Source organism: Cuculus canorus, chromosome 14 (genome assembly GCF_017976375.1).
Source record: "Cuculus canorus isolate bCucCan1 chromosome 14, bCucCan1.pri, whole genome shotgun sequence".
Lineage (NCBI taxonomy): Eukaryota > Metazoa > Chordata > Aves > Cuculiformes > Cuculidae > Cuculus > Cuculus canorus.
This window is the reverse complement of record NC_071414.1, coordinates 12,869,569-12,889,221: the sequence shown is the minus strand read 5'-3', so window position 1 is coordinate 12,889,221 and position 19,653 is coordinate 12,869,569. Positions and strand designations below refer to the sequence as shown.

The following is a 19,653-nucleotide window of genomic DNA, read 5'->3' as shown; positions in this document are numbered from 1 at the left end:
AATGGGCTCAGGGAGTCTGCGTGTCTTGGACCCTAAGGAGAAGGTCGCCGTTAGGAGTAGGTTGCTCTTAATGCAGGTGTTACACATCAACCTGTGCAATGCTAAGCATGAGCCTGGTGTTGTTTTGGCACGCTGGACACTTGAATTTCCATCCTCTGCCTTCTCTTTTCTACGGCTCTCCTGAGCCTTTGCAGTGGGACATCTCTGCCTTTGGTGGTGACTTTTTGCCATTTCAATCCTTGTCTCAGAGCAGCAACAGAGAAGCTGATGTTTCTGAATTCCAGACCCTGAACAGCAGCTGTGTGGGTCTGGCCTCTCACAAAACCTCAGCCCTTCACCTCCTTGAGCCCTTCACCTCAACTCAGGTTGTGTTTTCAGCCTTGTGCTAGTGACATCAATTGCTGCCCTGACCTCCTGTTCCCCAGCTCACCTGTAAAATTACTATGAAACTAGGATTTTGTTGTGTTTCCCTTGGTTCATTTAAGCTGTTATACTGTTTGCTAATTCCAGATGAATAGAAGGGGCAAGATTTAGTAGTCGGATCCAAATAACTGAGTGTCATGTGAACGAAGCAAAGTTTCCACTTCAGGGTCACCTCAGCCGTTCATTTGTGTGAAAAACAAAGCATCTTTGAATACGTAACTGCAAGAACATGGTCACTGTGGCATTAGATCTGCCGCTCTTTGTCTTTCTGAGAATAAGATCTTGCATCTAGTAACTAGTCCTATATTTATAGCTTCATACTAAAATGTAGCCATATTTACTTTTGCTGGAGAAACTAGAGCAGTGGGTGAGGATGTAGGCACTGCAAGTCTGGCTGCTTCCAGTGCACGGTTGCATACACAGTCGGTTGCTCTCTAGGCAATCCTCACAGCCAAACACACACACGAGTGCTTTTTCATTTTCTTCCATTTCCTTTGCACTTGTCCAACAAGCCCATCTCAGCCCAGCAAGTGATTACCTGATGACCTGTGTGCCTTCATTCCTTTGCAGCTACAGCGCTTAAATAAGATTTTGCTCCCTCTCATCAAACCAGACATACACAGAGATGGCTTTTCTCTCTCCAGTGAAACATTCCTCTCCTACAACTACTGCGATTAGCTAAACAAATTTGGGGAACCCCATCCACCCCTCCCTTTTTCATTACATTTCTCTCCATCCTCTCGTGATGCTCGGGGCTGGTTGAATCCATCAGGAGTGCCACTAGCTGCCTTCCCACGGCTCGCTGTTCCTGACTCAAAATAGTTAACTTTCTTATCTAGCAGCTCAACTGAGTCTTGGCTTCTCCTTTTACACCTGGGTATGCGAGAGACCTGTTGCAAGAGTGCAAGGCTAAGGGTGATTTAAAATAATAATAGTAATTAGGCAGATTGTTTCTTTCTATTGGAAGTTTAAGAATATTTGAACATTTATGTTTATTTTGTTGTGATATTTCAAGAGGGAACGCTTGAACAAGGGATTGCTTAATTATCTCATTCAGATATTAAAATTTTCATTTTGACTTCTTCCTCCACTCCAAGTGCATACACACCTGCATTTACGTGCTGATTCTTTCTGCATACTTGTTTTGCCCTGATTTTTTTAGGAAGGTTTTGTGGGAATGTTTCAACAACTCCCTGGAAATCTGCAAGGCAGGAGAATTCCAAGTTTCATTTTCTGTGCAAATAGATAATTCAGTTAAATGGAGTTAGTTATGAATACTGCAACGTCAACAATAAATAGTAAATCATTTTCAGCTGCTTCAAGAAAATGCTGGGTGCCAAAATGCAAGACAGGTATAAATGGTAGAGAATAAATTTTCCTTCCTGCATTGTGTAGGTTTCATATATTTCTTGGTGTAGAAATTCATGAATCCAGGTAGAGTGGATCTTCTGCAAAAAATGCAAGTGCCTACATGTTCCAGTCTCCAGCTGCAAAGATATTAGAGCTCTGAGGGGGCTTAATTTGTTTTTATCTTCCTAAAGAGCTCTAGTACAGGTTTTTAATCCTTATAACCCTGCCAGTACTGAGAAATAATAGCAGTTACGCAGATAGTTATGTCGACATCAACTTAAGTTTTACGGTTGCAAGGTTCATATATTTTTGGTAGCACTGGCACTAATACAAATGATAGCTCAATAACAGAAAAATAGAACAGTCCCTGAGCCACAGTTCTGATGCTTGCAGCATCTTTAAACCTCGTACCTAAATGAGAAAGAGATAAAAACAACCTAGTCAAAGTGGCTTAGCTTGAAGGAGCATTTTATGTGTTGCTTGATGACAAAATAGTTAGGCATTAATGCAGTTTACAGTAAGACACCCTTAAGTTATCAGTAAGGTTGGTGTGATGCCTGACAGATTTAATGTAAATATTTATAGACTTGGCCTACTAATTATGCCAATGGAAAAAAATGCAATATTAATGCTGTCACCTGCCCATGTCTCTACCTGCCAGCATGCTGCTAGCTTGCATAAATATTCTGAAGATAGAAAATATGGCATACAAATAGAAGACATCATTTACATTTTTAATAAGGGATTAAGTTATCTCCAGCTGTAGTTTCCAGCCTGTGATGCACAAACATGTGAGAGGCCTGTAGACTGCTCCCAAGGGAACTCTGAAAAATGATAGAAAAAGAGAGTTTTTTCTAAGATATGTAGAAATCTCTTTCTGTGTAATTATTACAGGGATTTGCGCCACCTTTGACAAATATTTAGGGGTCCATACACTGAGAAAAATTTGAAAACCTCCAATTTACCATATTTGTGTACAGAACGGAATAATTTCAAAATGTGGTCCTGCCACATGGTAAATGATTTGACTATGGGCCCTGCTGGAGCCAGGCTGCTGTAAGTCCTGGACCACAAAGCTCTGAAGCATGTTCTTAACTCAAAACACATGTCGATCCACTGAAGTTACTGCCTGTCACCACATGTAACTAGTTTGCTGAAGGAAGACCATTGGGAAATTTGTGACAGAAGGCAAGGACTGCTATCATCTTGCAAATAGCTCTGTAGATGCCCCGTTATCTTGTACAACTGAAAATCTGATTACTTGAATGCACAGTTCATATTTTTGTCTCATATATACTTGTTTATATGAGTTGTTTATACTTAGACACTCCAAAAATTTTAGGTGCTGTTGGTTTTTGCCATCACTGGTTGCCAAGCCAAAGATTGCCATTGTAACCAGTTTATGAGACTTTCTTTTATCTGCATTGATAGCTCTCCTGATTCGCAATCCAAAAGTCTGCGGTTTCTGTTCTGGCACAAACTGACTCCTCACAAGCTGTGCAAATAAATCTCAAATGCTATCACCAGCAGTTGTACGTGTGTAGCTTGTGGGCATGCCTTTCACTTGGCTTATAGTCTTGCAAACAGAGGCAGAATGGTTTGGTGGTTTCATACTGACTTCTGCCAAATATCATCTTATTCTGCAGTCCGTGCAGTTGGGGTGCTGGTCCAGGTTTCCAGACCCTAACCTGTGCACGTTGCCAGGGTGAGTGGGCAATATTGCTGAGCAATGTGTGGAGTTAAGAAAAGGGCATTTTTGGTGGCAGGGCAGAGTTCGGGTGAAAGCCGGTCATGGTGTTACCACAGCAGCCCTCAAAATGAGTTGGATGTATGTAGTGCTGTGTGATCCCCGTACGTGCAATCCTTTTGGGGTTTGTAAGATCTCATTTTTGGTGCATGAAAGGCAGATCTCACCTTCTTGAAGATAAAGGAGTCCTCGCTATGAACCTAACCCACAGCCCATGGAAGGCAACAGTCTTCCTACTGCTTTCAGTGAGCTCTGGGTCAGACCATGCACAAGACTTTCAATTATTTCCAGTCCCTGGCTGCATTTGTCTCTTGTAAACACTTCATCTGGACGCCGCACCTCTGTAAATCACAGAACAGAATAAGCCGGTAGAAGTGGAGTGCACAGTTTTGAAAAGGAACATTAAGAGGGAAAAATATAACTCTCTCTCTTTAAACTGTCTCTTTTCTGTATTGTTACCTTGACAACTCTGCTGCTGTGCTTCATCTTTGGTGGGACTTAGCCGTGGTGAAATAAGGGGGACATCCATGAGCGTTTCTACTTCTACTCTGGCTCCTCTTCATGGGTGCATGCTAGGTGCAGGGCATCTCGAGCTGCAGAGCCCACGTTCGCTGCCTTGACCCATGGTGCCGTCTGGAAATGATTACAGATATTAAGAACTGGGATCCATTCTGATTAAAGGTATAACATCATATCTTCTATTTCTTTTCCTTAACCCAATGCCAGAACAATATTAATGCTGTTTAAAAGGAGATGCAAGGTGCTCAAAATATTTGTAAGGGTTAGGACAGCTGGAAAGCAGAGAGAGATGAAAGTACTTAAAATAGTTGTTTTATTTTTAATATAAGCAGATACATGAGTGCGTGTCAAGATTAGGATACAGGTCTGATGTGCTGAACTGAGTCTGGAGATTCTAAAAATATGATTCTTTTCTTGCAGTTTTTAGAAGAGAGAGAGGCAAAGGTAAGAGGAGAGTAGTGGTGAGCTTAAATTTTAATTCCTTGCTTGCTGGGGTTTGGCAAAGTTGTCTGTTAACCTGGGCGCCTGTCGCCCGCTGATACTAGCAAAACATGCGAGGCGAGGTGTTATCTGTGGGAATGGGATCCCTCCCTCCCACTTTTTACTCTTCCCGAAGAAAATGCCATCAATGTAATCTTTTATTCTTTTTAACCAAAATGGCTAGCTTTATAGCTGCAGAGGCAAAGACGTGCAGGCTTCAGGGCTGAGTGCAGACGGGGGTGTATGTATCTGAATGTGTGTGGGGAGAAGGGGGCTTTTAATGCAAAACACATGTGTTTTCAATTGCTATCTGGAGCCAGCCCAGTAGCTGTAACTTGGCCTGACAAAGCCTTATTGAAGTACAGACAGTGTGGTTTCAAAGCAGTTAGAAAAAGAACGGGAATGCTGTTCAGGAAATTCTTCAGGCATGGGCAGGGACTTGGCTGCAATTCTGCTGTTGGAAAATCTGACAGGGGCAGCTCATGAGCACAGGCCAGGCCTCGTGCTGCTCCGAGAGCCACGGCTGCATCTTCCCCCCAGCCTCCAGCACCACTCTGGTTGTCATCCGCCTGCCGAGGGAGAGGTAAGGGCTGCGCTGCCCCTTCCCGCTTGTAGCTGGGGCGATTTGTGGTTCTTCGGCACTCATGCAAAGAGGCTTCTTGCTTTCAAACTGTTGTTTAGAGAAAAAAGGGTTGAGAATTGGAAGTTGTGGCATATTTACAAAGGCATGGGAGTAGTTTGAGGCTGGGCGATGGTTTCTGGCTAACTTTCCTTCAGTGGTAGTTCTGCAGGCAAAGCAACTCCTGAGCTGCATCTCTGGCTGCATGAATCCAAATATATCCAAATAATTCCTAACGTTTTCATTTTGGTTTGTAAGTATGTATATCACCTGAAGCCACCAAAAGCTTGGCTCTGTACGATGTGCCGCTTGAAGATTTTTATGAAAAATGTGATTCAGTCACAATAAAGTAATTTATGTATGCACTGTATTATAATTGTTTAATGAGTTGAAAGCGTGTTTGTCTGGGGGTCGTTTGGCAGTTCCTGGAACAGCTAGCTTGTGCAGAAAGGCAGCAATTCAGTAATAATCATTGCCTTGTGATTTCTCTACGTATTTTTTTTCCTGTATTTTATAAAGCATGAGCAAACTACAACAGACAGCACAGACAGAAACCACGGAGAGCAGATTAGAAGGAAAAACATTAACTTAGGGGCTGTTCCATCTGCAACTTCTCTTCTGCTTTGCACTTCTTTCCCCAAATAACTTAAGAAACATTTATGATAAAAAGCTCACTCTCTCTTTAGGAGCCTGCCAGATTTAGGCAATGCTTTCTCATCCTTTCAGTTGCAGCATTAAAGCTTGTCTTGCCTTTGCAGAGCTATCAGCACCTTATATGGCAGGCTGGTGTTTGGGAGTTAGGGTACAGTGTGTTTGTCAAGGCGGATAGAGGTGTCAGGACGAGTCCGCCTCGCGTAGCTTCAGAAACTTCCTTGCCATTGCCAGTGCCTTTTCCTTGGATTTTCACAGCAATGTTATTTGATGTGTTGAAAATGCTTTTTAGCTGTGTTTTAGAGTACTGTTGATTTTTTTTTTCTTTCAACAAGGAATGAATTAAGGATATTAAATTATACAGTGGGACAGCGCTAAGTGTTTCTGGCTGGGTTCATGGTAGCAGACCTACGGTTTCCTTTGCCTGCATCCTGCATGTACAGGGCTCAAACAGTCATTCATGTTGGCAATCCGAAAAATTCAGTGGTGAGGTGAGATTTGCCACCAAAGTGTATCAGATCCATATATGACAGGGCAAGAGCTTCCTCCCAGTAATGCTGGTGAAGTTTGTACGTGAAAACTCCAAATGATAAAGGCAACCTCAGGCAGTCAGCAAGCCCTACCTGGAAAGAGTGGGATTCAGTGGGTTTGGATCTTCAGTGGGAATATTATCTGATCTAATGCAAACAGATTGTCTGTAATGAAGGCAAAAGAGAAATGTGTTTAGGAACGTCTTCTCCTTGCCATTGTATCTGTTCTTTCCTCTGAAAGAGATGGTCCGCTGAAATAGGTTGGTTTGGGCCAAGTGAGAATTTTGCTGGTTTGGGTGCAGCAAGGCATACTCCATGAGACACGGATGCACTATAGCTTCCAGAAGGCTGATAGGATGAGCTGTGGAAAAGGGAGGCGTATAGTGAAAATGAAAAGGCTCAAAGTTTGCTTTGCAGAAAATACACCTGCGGTGAAAATGCTGCCTTAAATGAAGTTCTCGTATGATCTGGACTGCTTGAGCCTTCACAGGGTGCCATCTTACTCTGCAGACTTGGAGCTCTATTGCGTTTCTCAGCAGCTGTTAATTTAGCACCCAGTCAGCCTGTTAACATCTTCACGGCTAGTTATAAGCTTATTTTTAAAAAAGAAAGAAAAAAAAAAAAAATGAAGTTCCTGCCTCTGATCATGCAGCATCCCATCTCCCAAATCTGATCATCAGTGTAGAGGAGCCAAAGAGACAAATAAATTGGAATATGCCTGTCTTAGCAAGAAGCAGCCAGGGCTGCGTTGCTGTACCTGGCTTTAGAGGTGCTCCTGTCCCATGTCTGGGTGAGATTAGCAGCACAGGTCTTCATCAGGTATGGAATCAATCTGGATCATGGGCTGTTTGCTGTACTCACTCTTGATAGGACCACAGAGGAGATGCTGGTAGGTGGGCTTGAGTCTAGGCAGGGCAAGGGAGGCTCCTTGCAATGCCCTGGGCTGGCTTTGAACAAAGGAGGTGGTGATTTCTTCTCCAGTTCTGAGAGTTTTCCCTTGCCAGAGGTGACCTTTCTGCAGCGCCACCCAGGTTAGTATTCAAACTCCGCTTTGTATCCAAAAGGACTGAAGAGTGTGTTCTTGTGTGGAAAAAGAAATTGGAGAGTCTCTTGATCTTGCAAGCATACAGATAAGAGAGCTGTAAACACATTAATATGTATTTTCTTTCTCCTGGTCCCCCCTAAGAGCAAGCTAGAAAGCAAGTGTGGCTGTGCAAATGAACAAATGGATAAGCACAGTAAGCGCATTGTGTGGAGGGAAGATGGTGGAGAGAAGATGCAGCGAAACAAGTTTTAACTTGTGAGAGCAGGATCACTGCAGAGACTTTAGTCTGGATTCTGGCACACACTCAAGCCCACAGTTCTCAATTTGTGCCATGCCGGTTGGATTCCAGCAGTATAAATCCATATTATGATCCTGCTTTGCACATTCCTACAAGCCATATCTCTTTTCTTGGTACTGTGGGGTGAGAGTGTGTTGGGGCAGAAGTCTGCAAAATATCACCTCCTGTAGCTCGCTTTCTGATTTGAGCTCAGTTGATTATATCCCTCTTGCTGTTCCTCCAGCCTCCTGCAGTTGCACCTGCTGCTGGCTATTTTAGTGTAGTTCTCATATTTGCTCATCCTGCTTTGAGACACTCCAGTGGGAAAGAGTGTTTATAAACTTGGCACAGGTGGACATAGGCTTACGATTGCTTCACATCATCTGAGTGGTGCAAAGGAACCAGCGTGTGAATGCAGCAAAGCCAGTATGATGTTTGCATGCAGCATGAAAATATGACTACAAATTGTAGGGCATTTTGTGAAAGACATTCATTGTTGACTAGCTTGATACTAAAAGAACTCACTGCAGAAACTTCCTTGTTAACTTTCCTTTCAGTTTCCTCCTTAATTCTGAAAATGAAAAAAAATGAGACGAAGTAACTGAAAAAAGTCTAGAAGTTGGAAGAAACACTCATAAATAAGAAAACAGGCATATTCCTCTTCTTCTCAGAGGAGAGAAGCAGTAGTCGCATTACTTTCCTCACAGACTCTTGCAGCATCATAATGTAGTATCACTTTTGCTTTAGGAGATGCTATTCAGACATGGAGCTGCAAGTTACTTTATTTTGTTATGGCAAACTCTATTATTTAGTTTTGCTGTAAGCGGTTCTTGAATGCCGGGCATTGACGAAGCAGAGCAGAAGTCCCTAATTCAGCTCTTCGTTCAATCCATCTGCTTGAAGATACTTGTTTGTAAATGAGGCTTTTGCAATGCCCATATCCTCAAGCACATTTATTGTTGAAATGTTGTCACCCATAGTAACTGGGGAAATTACGTGAACTCTTGAGTTGTTAGAGGCAAGGGGTAGCCTGGAGCACCGGGAGATCAGGGTTAGAGAAGGTTTACCTGAAGATGAATCCCCAAGGTGTCCCCAGCTGCTGTGCTGAGTCCAACTTCCTCAAGATACAAGAGGCTGGGATGGGGGAAAGAGGTGCTTCTTAGTAAACCAGGCAGAGCATGGACCAAGAAAAGCTTCTTTGTGTGCTTATGTCTCCCAGAATCACGTTAGATATTTGAAAAACCCTGTATGTGATGCATCCCACTGATAGACACTCATCAGAAAAAAAAACCCACAAACAACAAAACCCATTCCTTAGGATGTTTCCTTCCACTTTTTGTGTCTCTGGCCATGTATCACATTACAGTGATACCTGTGATAATGGTCTTTGCAACTCGTGGAAATCTTGATCCCTTGTGTGGAGGGATTAAAACTGTTGACAGAAGCAAAGGGACAAGCAGAGAGAGAAGATTTTAGCTTTGGGGACACTTATGGCAGAGACAGAGGCCATGCTTAGATGGTGCTGCAGCAAAATACTGTGAATTTTAAATGCCCCAGCAAGTATTTCATCCTCCAGGCTGTTCCCCAGTACTCTGCCCTTGCTGTCCAAGCTGCAAGTGAGAAGGCATTTTCCAGAGCCTGATCCTATTATGGAGATCCAGGCTGTGGTCTGACCCTTGTGCGGGGCCATAAATCAATTTTGGGTCATGATGCTGGTGGATTAATAGGCTTGGGAGTGTCGGGCTCAAGAGAGAGTTTTATGGGGAGTGGAGAGGCAAAAAGTCTTGTTGATAGATGGCTCAAAACACACTTCTTCATGCCAAATTTTGTTCTCAGTCATGCTCCAGAAATATGTTCTTTTGAACCTAGTGGATAGTGTGCACTTAAAAGACAGAGAAATTAGAGAGGATGAATCTGCAGAGCGTTTACAGCTAATGAATAGAAGTACATTGGCTTCCAGTGATATGGCAGAGAGCACCTCTGTAGGATTTAGGGGTTTGGGGGGGGGGGGGGTGTTTGTCATTTCAGCCCAAAAGAAAAGGTTTCTGTTTCAAAAAATCAAAGAGAAAGAGAAGAGGATGTCAGTGATACGAACACAAAGAGAAGGCAGATGTGGGAGATGTAGGTCCCAGACCCGAGGGAATTTGTACCTGTCTCTCTCATCTCCAGAAACGTGTTCCCATCACCATGCTACAGTTAGCCTGGGGTCCCATGCTCTTTGTTTTTCTGATGAAGTTGTTACACTTTGGTTATATGCAAGCTGGCAGGGAGGTCAGATACTGTGTCTGCTGTGGGTGGCTTGGGGGCTTTTGGTCTGTGCTGTAGTGAGCTGGTTTGATGAGCTCCAGGGCATTTTCAGCAGCAAATTTAGAGTGGGCTCATAAGAGATAGGGCACCTTCTCAGATTACACCACCTTTCAGCTTAAAACTGTTCTATTTCTAAACACAAAATCATTTTAAGTGCTGATCAAAGAAACCCCCCTGACACAGAAAAATTATTGATTCTTCTGTCATGCCTCAACTTGTTTGCACTTTCATTGAGCCTATAAAGCCAATGTGGCCAGGGGATGTTACAGCTCAGGTGTTTGCAAGGGACCTTTGTTTATCCGTCCTTGTGTGTATAAAACACTTCTTCTGTGATGAACCATTAATCCGGGTTATGTGCCCTGGGGAAGAAGCTTTCTGCTGGGGCAGGAGGGATATAGTGAAAGAGAGAGGAGCATGGAATATAAGGATTTGCCCTAACTAGTAGGGTCGGATGTGATTTCTGGAAGCCGAGTGCCGGTTCTGATTTGTGATGCCTTTCAGCCGAGTCAGGTTTCAGCTTTACTGAGGGAAAGTCTTGAAGATTCTTTGCCAGAAGTACTCAGTGAGGCACCCGTGTGGATCAGGGAACGCACTGACATGACTCTTCTAGTGGTCTTAAAAAAACCCTACAATAAATCTCTCTTGTCATGGACCAAATCTAAAGTATGCTAAAGTGAAAGGGTAAATAGCTTTTCTAAATGGACTGAATGTTTTATAAGGTCCTGTTTGCAGCATTTTTGTACAAGGACTCGGTGCGCAGCTCTTGTGCAAAAACTTATTACCCGTCTTTTTTTTTTTCAGCAGCGAGAATTCCTTGGAGAATTATCCGAGTTCCAGGCTATACTTTTGTAGTCATGGTAATGCTGTCTGTGGCTAAACCACAAAGATTTGCCATGCTGCATTTTTTTCTATTGTAAGTGGGATTGTGCATGCGCTAATGGTGATCCAATGCTGTGCGTGTGTGTCCATAAACCCTCTCATGGCAGGCAGACACTTTCAGATTCAACTTTTGGAAGGAGTGCTACTCTTTCCAATTTCTATATTTGTTTCAGTATTATTTTTCATCACTATTATGAAATTGCGTGGTTTTTCCTGCAAGAAAAAACCCAAACACACCCATCCTGTTAAGCAGCCAGAATCCTTTCCCCTTAGCTCAGTAATAGAAAAGGGGGAGAACCTTGCAGACACAACCACTGGATGTCCTTTCAGCAATACTTTTATTTTTTCTTCCTGATGCTTTAGATCTTTCTAGTTTGAGTCAAGAGAAGTTGCCAAAATGTAAATTGCCACTAGGGTTATTTTCCCTCCCACACAGAGCAGATTATTGATAGCAGATACATCCTTGTGTAGTTGCCTTGCAGGCCACCTTATTCTACTCGCTTGTTTAACACACCTCAGCACTCTCTGTCCATCATTCTGCCTTCTCTTCCTGGAGAACTACAAACATGAGCACTTTCTTTCAGAATTCACCATTCCGGGAGGAAATACCAGCTAGAAATCATATATAGCTTTAAATGTACCTGTGTGAGAGTTATAGAAAGAATGTCCTCTATGGTTCCCATGTCACTTTCTTGTTATAAGTTTGTGACGTATTAATAAGTCATTCTCGTAATATGTGTTGTAGAACTTTAGTTGCTCTGTCTCTGTTAGGGCAGGCGTCAGCTGAATATTTTATTGGAGCAAGAGAAATTTTCGAAATCAGGCTGCTGTGTGGATGCAAGTTGTTCTTTGTTGTTACGTTCTGTTCCTATAAATTCTTTTGATATCTGCAAAGTTTTTCCCTGGCTGGTTATGCCATTTTCTCCGTCCTAGAGATTGTAAGCAAAGAAAAAAACCCAAAATGGGGGAGAGAGAGACACAGAGAGAATAAACAAGTTTTGCAATAAAAAGATATTTTTAGCTGAGTATTTCATATTGTTTCTTATTGGTCAAGCCTCTTCCATGATTTGAGAGGGTTAGAGATGCAATTTATTCATTTTCTCTGAGGGAGAGGCTGCATTTAATATGTGCTCTCCAGGATCCCTTGTTAAAATATTAGGCAATAAAATCCTTGACTGTGCAGTAGTTGTGGTTATAATTTCCCTCAGGTAGTGGAAACTCTGTAATTTATTGTTGTTTTAAGTTTTCCCTTTGCACAGATCAGAGTGGTTGTAGCAATGTAAAAAGGACTTTTTTCTCCAAGTGCATGTATTTGTTGGTGACCCAGCTCCTCTCTCTGATGAGCTCTGTGCTGCAAAGCCCTCCGTAGTTGCTGACTTGGCATCTATGAGCAAAGTTAGTGGTGCAGACAGAGTTGGATCTGTTGTCACCAACCTGTTTTTCTTCCCCTTGGTAAATGCTACGGGTCAGTCAGGGCTTCGGGAGGTTTTGCAGTATAGAGAAAGATACCCCAGTTGATCTGAATGGCAGAAGTGATTTATGGTGAACCTGTGTACAGTATTGAAAACTACTCTATAATACAGACACACCTTTCTTCGCCGATGTGCTTTTAATGCAAGTTGGGTAAATTGGCTGAGGCGACCAGTGCTAAGAACAGGCTTTTTTGCCATGAGGTGTTGGCTCCTCCTGATATATGATCATCTGCATTAATTGATGTTGCAGATCTTCATGGCGTGAGCTGAGGCTGGGGTAGTCTGAGGCTGTAAATGAGGCATAGTTGGGGGGGGGTGTGAGATCCTTTTTTTAGACCGGCTGAGAAAGCTGGATAAAGCAGGCAGGCTTGGAGGCGTGGACAGGCTGGCTGAAACTCATCTTGTTCTAGTTTTAGCATTGTAAATGCAGGCAGCACCCTGAGAAGGGATCTCAGCCTGGCAGCTGCCCGCAAAAGGAGAGTAGTGGTGCCCGGCTGTGGCTCTTAAGCTTATAGGGGAAAAATGCTTAAAACTGAATGGTTCGGAAACCTGAGAGGAAACTGATAGGAGTAATTCATGTGTTGTTATCTTTTATAATCTTCCAGTTCTCTGCCACTATCATGAATTTTGCATGGAGGGGTTTAACACAGCTGCAGGTGTTACAGAAGGAGGCCAGAGGGGCACCTCCACCCTCCAAAGGAGCCTCGCTGTTGGGATGAGAGCAGGGGTGTGAGCACTGAATATGCTGCTAAGTCGGTTTTTCTTTATATGTGAGTGTGTGTATATATCTATATATGTCCAGATCGAGAAACGTGTCAATGCTTCTGATCTGAAAAGAATTTAGTGCCTGAGTGGATTTATTTAGCACCTGAGACGGTTTCAGTCTGGGCAAAGGCTTGTGCAGGAAGGGAGAGGTGGTTGCTGCCCTGCTCTGCAGGTGACAACCCCAGGCAGTGTTAGAAAACAGTCTTAGCAGCTTTTGGACCAGTGAAATGTAAAAAAGAAGGTGACTCATTCTTCAGGCAGCCCTTTCCTCAAGTGTGTGGGCTTTAGCATTGGAGCGGCAAAGATCAAGCGTTAACTTCATCCCTGGTGCAATGCTACTGGAATAAAAGTTGTGCCATGAAGAAACTCGTCTTGCATTGGCCTGCAATGGGCTCTGCACCGTTGCTGTATTTTATTAGATACTGGAGTATGAGTCTATTAGCAAAAAAAGTAACGGAAAAAAACTGGAAACTAATGGTAAACAAACATAAGCTGTTATCAATGAGTATCTAACTTCTACCATTGTCTCATTCCGCCTTCGCGAATCACACTCCCACAGAGAGAAACTCGCATTGTTTCCTTCTGTTATGTGATTTTTGTAATTCACTAAGTACAAACGTCAATGCCAGATACCCTGAGGAAGAAGCCCGTGGAGTTGAATCAGTAGTGCAAGGACACATTTGGTGACTTCTTATCTGTCTAGAGTCTAAAATGCGAAACATTCAGCAAACTATGTGTAATTAGAGATGATATCCTCAGTCTGTGCATCAAAAAAGTCTGAAAATGTAAGAAACTGATCCCTGGAGGAAGCCAATGAAAGTGGATATCCTCTGCACCCCAAATGTGAAGGACAAGAACATACGTACTTTAATTTGTGCCGCACAAAATACTCCCAGAATCACAACCCAGTATGTACGCAGCCATTCGCACACAACCGTTGTGCAGTGGCAGTCCCAGCAGGCTGCAATGCTGTTTAAAAGCGCCTGTCTCTTTCCATTGATGGTGGGGACAGCCAGATCTCCGGCTGCCCAGAGCAAGCCAGGTATCAGGCTGCAGGAGGTGGGACAGGGCTCGCCACAGAGGTCTGAAAAGCAAATTCTTCCAGGGGATGCTGCTGCGCTGTTTGCTTTCCTTCCTGCCCTCTTCCCTTGGTTTTGGCCCCTGGTATTGTCCTAGTATGCCATGCCTGCAGTGGGCGTCAGACTCTTTGTTAAACCAGCACAGATATTTGGGGGCAGTTTGTCAGGGTTGTGACAGCTGGAGAACTTGGGTCTTCAGGTTTATCTGGTTAAAAAAGATTGGGGGGCATAGAGGAGAAAGACAAACATTTCCTCTTTGCCTTTTTTCTTTGGCTGGAAGAAATGATTTTATTTGAGATGATATTTTTTTCCTTTTTTTAAATTAAAGCCTCTGAGAAGTAATATTGCATCTTCAAAACAAACTGCTGAACTCAACTGCTTTTACCAAACGCATGCAAAATTTTCCCCTCAGGATCCTTAGAGGCCCTGGAGTGCCTGCCTTGCAAAACCTGGGGCGGTGAAGAGAGTCACTCAAGAGTAATCTCCGTAGGATACCTTTAGACAGTGTGTTTGTGTGTATTTATAAATATATATACACATTTAACACGTAAAATTCTGGTTTGGTATGTTACTGCATAACATAAGCAGAAAGGAAAAATAACGCAGAACAAAGATATCAGAAGAGATGCTGCCCAGCTGGTAAACTCTGGAAAAGAAAAAACAAAACCCTCCAAGAGGCACAGACATAAGCAGTTTTTGTCATTGTCTTTCTCCTGCCGCTTAATACATGTCGTTATTTCTTTGTGATCATTTCAGATGCCTCAGGAACAGTACGCACACCGGAGCGCCATGCAGACCTCGGAAGGACCCCAGGTATACAAAGTGGGGATTTATGGCTGGAGGAAGAGATGCCTCTATTTCTTTGTGCTGCTCCTAATGATTTTAATCCTGGTGAACCTTGCTATGACCATCTGGATTCTGAAGGTTATGAACTTCACAATTGTAAGTAGGGGTTGCTCTGGAAGGTCTGGGGCAGATGAGGGAGGGTGGTGGTGTTTTCTCTGAGCATGAATTCATATACAGCTTGGATAACGGGATGTTTTAGTTGCCATGGATAGACGTTATTACAGGGAGGAACGAATTTACCCAAAGATCTTCCTTTTCTGCTGGAGATGTCTGCAGTATTGCCAAGCTGGGGAATCAGCTCAGCATTGCAAATCATGTTCCTCCTCCCTGCTATATATAGACACATGCATATGTGTAAACAATATACAACACCCTCTCCCAGTTCTCAATTATGAAGTACTTCTAATTTAATGAAATAGGTTATTTTGAACTGGGGTGTGGGAGTGGGTTTGAGCCTTTCTCTTAGACGTTTTCTGCTTTTCACCATGACCGGGAAGTCAAGAAACTTGATTTGCCTTTTTCTTAAGGAAGATTCCTGTTATTCCATAGTGATGAATGATGTGGTTGCAGAAGTTTCATGAATAAAATTAAAATTTCCAGGGTTGCTTTCTGAGAGTGGTGTTTAGGTGGAGCATATCTGCATCGTTGTTGTGCTGTTGTTGGTGCACATCAGTCCTGCCAGCAGTATTCCATTGCTGCATAGACCCCCTGGCCGAGGTTAGCTTTCCTGAAGCCCCTATAAAAATGTTGGGCAGCTATACTGGGAGGTAGATTACACTGGGGCGTATGATGCGTTCTGGGCCTAGAGCCACTCTGGCCACCACCTGAACTCTGTTCAAAGTCTTTTCGAGATCTTAAGGGATGTCCTGACATTGAATTGCCTTTTTACAGGGTGAACTTCACCTCTCTTGCTCAAACTCATGGAAAGTCAGGACGTATGACCCAGGCATGCCCCACTTCCAGAGCTACCGAGTCTTCATATATGGCAGGTTCTAGTTTTTCAGTAGATAATTTGGCCAAGAAGAGTGAAAATGAAATTATCGTTCTCCTCTTCTTCAAAGCAGTCATTGCCACCTTAGTCAGATGGAGTTGTTTTAAGATCATTTGACTCTTCAGGATAAACTAAGTTTGAGACTTTAATCCTGGGTTTACCTCAAGAGGAAGCTGTAACGATAAATTCCCCTACACCACTTTCAAGGACTTTCCCAGGCAGGCTCTGGTGTGAGCAGCATGTTTGAAGTCTCCTGGCATTTATTCTCTGCTTCGGTCTTGTGAAGCCCTGAACAGCTGTGTCCAACATTATGTCATTAATGGGCCATGAGAAGTTGAGTAAACAATTTCTGGCTTACTGTATCCAGCAGACAAAATGCTGTGTCAGGGGAACTTGTAGCATTAGTTTTCGCTAACCAGGATGATGTCAAGGTGTGCAGAAGATTGCAATGCGTATGTGCTTAGGGAGCGAGCAGTTATAAAGCAGTAATCCACAGAAAGCTCCTTTGGGTGGGTGAAGTGAGCCAAAATGGAGCAATTAATGCTTAAACAGACCAGTTATTTAATCTTGGGAAATTAATGCTATTTCAGTATGTATTTTGCTCTGTATTGTGGTCTTTTAGTTGAAAAGTATTTCTGAGGTGATGGAAGACTTGGTCGTATGCTGCAGTGTATGGGTGTCAGCCCAAGCACAAAATAAAAACATTTCAGATTCCCACTTTTCAGGGATACTACTTTATTTCTTTAGTAAACATGACCTCTGTATGTCAGTCCCATGCTTTGTGCTATTTGGTGGTGGTCAGTCTGCTCTCTACAAACTGCCTGGGAAGATGGGTGAACTTCTCCACTCCCTTCTCCCTTACAGCCTCCTCCTGATGCCTTGTATTTTGCAGGGCATCTGCAAAGTGGTCATCTCAAGGGATACTTTCAGAAACTACCCCCTTCTAGCAGCTCTCTCCACCCCACCAGGATATTCAGTGACATTTATGGGGGATGCACTGATCTTCAAGCTCTTTTCTGATTCCATTTTCTTAAACACTCACCTTCTGTGACTCACTGGGGGATTAGTCCAGAGAAAAGTACATTTGGGTATGTTTTTAGTTAATTCATATCTTTGTGTCTTAGTAGACAATGAACAGCTTTTGGTGATAAAAACACAGACTGTAACACTGAATCCTGCAGTGGGAGCTGCTTTATGGTTACAGGCATGGCCACGCTAGTCAGAGTGTGTGTCTCCAACACAGCCACCTGGATATAAAAATGAGAACAGGGCATGTAAAATGTGATCCTTGCCCTGATATACACCCACTCATCTCTTGATCGCCTGTTTCTCCTGCAGCTTCACCAGATGCTTTGGATCCTCCTCTGCAATCCCTCCTGCACCATTCCCTGAAGCTGAGAAAACCACTTTGCTAAGTGAATTTTTAGAGGCAGACTTTTATCTCTAAATAACAAATGTAGGAAAATTCTCAAATGAGGAGATGTAAATATGGGAAAATCTTTAATTTGTTCCTGTTCTGATAAGAGAGGCTGAGAGTCCTTCTGGGATGGGGGAATGATTCGAGTAGTCAGTAAGTGATAGCTGCTGCTTGGCAGGTCTGAGTTACCCCAGGGCTTGCAGAGTAAAAGAGGATGGGAAAGTTTGTAGTTCTTTTCTTGTGGAAAATGTTGTATTTCCAGTGTCTTCCCATCCCTCAGCTCTCCTCCTAAAACTTGAGTCTGTTCAATTCCACAGAATAGTCCTGGCACTTATCAGAGTTTGATGAGTGCTCATTATAGCCAATAAGTGCTCCCGGTATTTTAATGAGCACAGCAAACCTGCTCAAGAAAACAGAGGTGTTTTAAATGCTGCTAATGGGGAGTGAAGAAGGGAGGAGGTGATAAAGCAAGACAATCTCAGGGAAAAGAAAACACTTTCTCATGCATGTTGTAGCAGTATCCATCCACTCTAATTCCATGTCAGGCCTTGATCTCTCTTTATTTCCCCTCTGCATGCTTTTCTCTGAATGTTTAAGGCTTAAATTTATGGATAACTATTGCTTTTTGCATATGGCTGTCAAAGGAGTGTCAGGTTTGTGTGGTGCCAGTTGGTCACTGCCGTTTGTCCTCTGGCATGGTTGTTCCCTTCTCACCCAGTTGGTTTTAAATGCCTTTATCAGGCACTAGCTGTATGAAAAACAGGCCTGGAGAGGACCTCAAATATCATCTGCCTGTCCCACAGCCAGGTCCATTTATCCCATTCATTTACACTAGGGCTGTGCTGCTCTGGGACTGCAAGAAGCTCTGTAAAGAATGCTACCTCTAAACCTTACTTTGATTTTTAAGCCAAACCACAGAATGAATCTGGACCAAAGCCACCAATTTGGGCTGAAACCCAAATGCACCCTGAAGGTCACCTAACCTAATTGAGGCAGAAACCACCAACCAGCACTCAACCTTCCTATGATGTATAGGTAAAGGAAACTCTACTTCATTCAGGTCTTGGACAGCCTGATGGAAATATGTGGTTTGCATACACTGGGTTTCAGGAGAAAACAGTAACGCCTGCGGGCTGTGACTCAGCCACTCAGTCTGCAGGTCCAGCACAGGCTTGGGCTGTATCCTGCTGCCATGCCTGTGCAGTGGAGAGCTCAACCTCCAGCTGCTGAAAGCTCAGTGGAAGCTGGCACAGCCCCAAAGGGTTCATACATGCCAATCCAATTACAAGGCTGGAGCCAGAGCTCTTAATGACTTTCATCTTTATGATCCACCTGCATTTACATCCAGTCACGTAGCTCTTTTGCCCATGACTGTGTATATAAACACATGCATCTTTTATGTTGTATGCCTACGATGTGCTGGGGATCTCTATTTCAGCTGTTACTAGTAAGCTTAAACCATTTTGTAAAAGCTTCCTCTTGTATTAGTTTCTGACTATTACAACCGAAGATGTGCATACATGAACACGAGCAAACCAATAACTTTATTTTAAACAACTCAAGGCTCAGAAGTCTCAGGTAATGGGCAATAATAGTGTATTGACCTCTTTCCACAAGGGTGGCGTACAGTACCTGATATCTTAAACAGTGTAAGGAGTCTAAGTCATTATCCATTAATAGCCGTTTATAGTCTTTTAGGCAACAGGACTAATGTCTAAACAGGAGAGACAGTCGTCCTTTTGTGGCTGCAGTTAAATGGCAAACGTCCACCTACTTGTCTGCCCATCAAACCACTGAGGATCCTTTGGTTTTCCTTTGCCCTTCCCTGGTGTTTCAAACGTTTGACTCTTTCCTTGTTTTTTATTGTATGCTCTTTGGGATAGTTTGCATGCAGCATCCTGTAGGCCTATATATTGACAGGTTCTATGAGACTGTGAACATCAATAAATGGAAAATTAATATTTTTCCCCTAATCAGCTTGCAGGACTTGTAATTAATGGAGAACTATCTTCTAAGAATCATCCAAAGCAAAGGCTTCAGCACAGTCTTTGTAAGGAAAATATTGTGCAACTTTGGTGTTCAGGAGGCCCTTCTCAAGCCAATCTTGATATCTTCCTCTGAGCCAGGAGAGCATGTGCTGCTTCCAGGTCTGTGCAAATCCACGCGGGCTACTTGTGCCATCCATGAGTGTGCCTTCAAGGAAATGCAGTGTAGAAATGGGCAGGCAATGACCTCCCTCATTCTGTCTTCCTCGGA

General features: G+C 43.2%; 1 protein-coding gene across 8 annotated transcripts in view; it reads left to right on the top strand.

Moving 5' to 3' along the window:
- SGCD (sarcoglycan delta) overlaps positions 1 to 19,653 on the top strand; it is a 378,321-nt gene that overhangs the window by 231,185 nt on the left and 127,483 nt on the right. For 4 of the 8 annotated variants that reach the window (XM_054079590.1, XM_054079588.1, XM_054079587.1 and 1 more), the window contains exon 3: positions 14,900 to 15,085. In XM_054079590.1, the coding sequence (XP_053935565.1) occupies positions 14,900 to 15,085 (186 nt within the window). Of the gene's footprint in view, positions 1 to 4,046; positions 4,202 to 4,971; positions 5,103 to 14,899; positions 15,086 to 19,653 lie in introns of those variants that run through there. The other 4 variants (XM_054079592.1, XM_054079594.1, XM_054079591.1 and 1 more) reach the window with 4 other exon arrangements.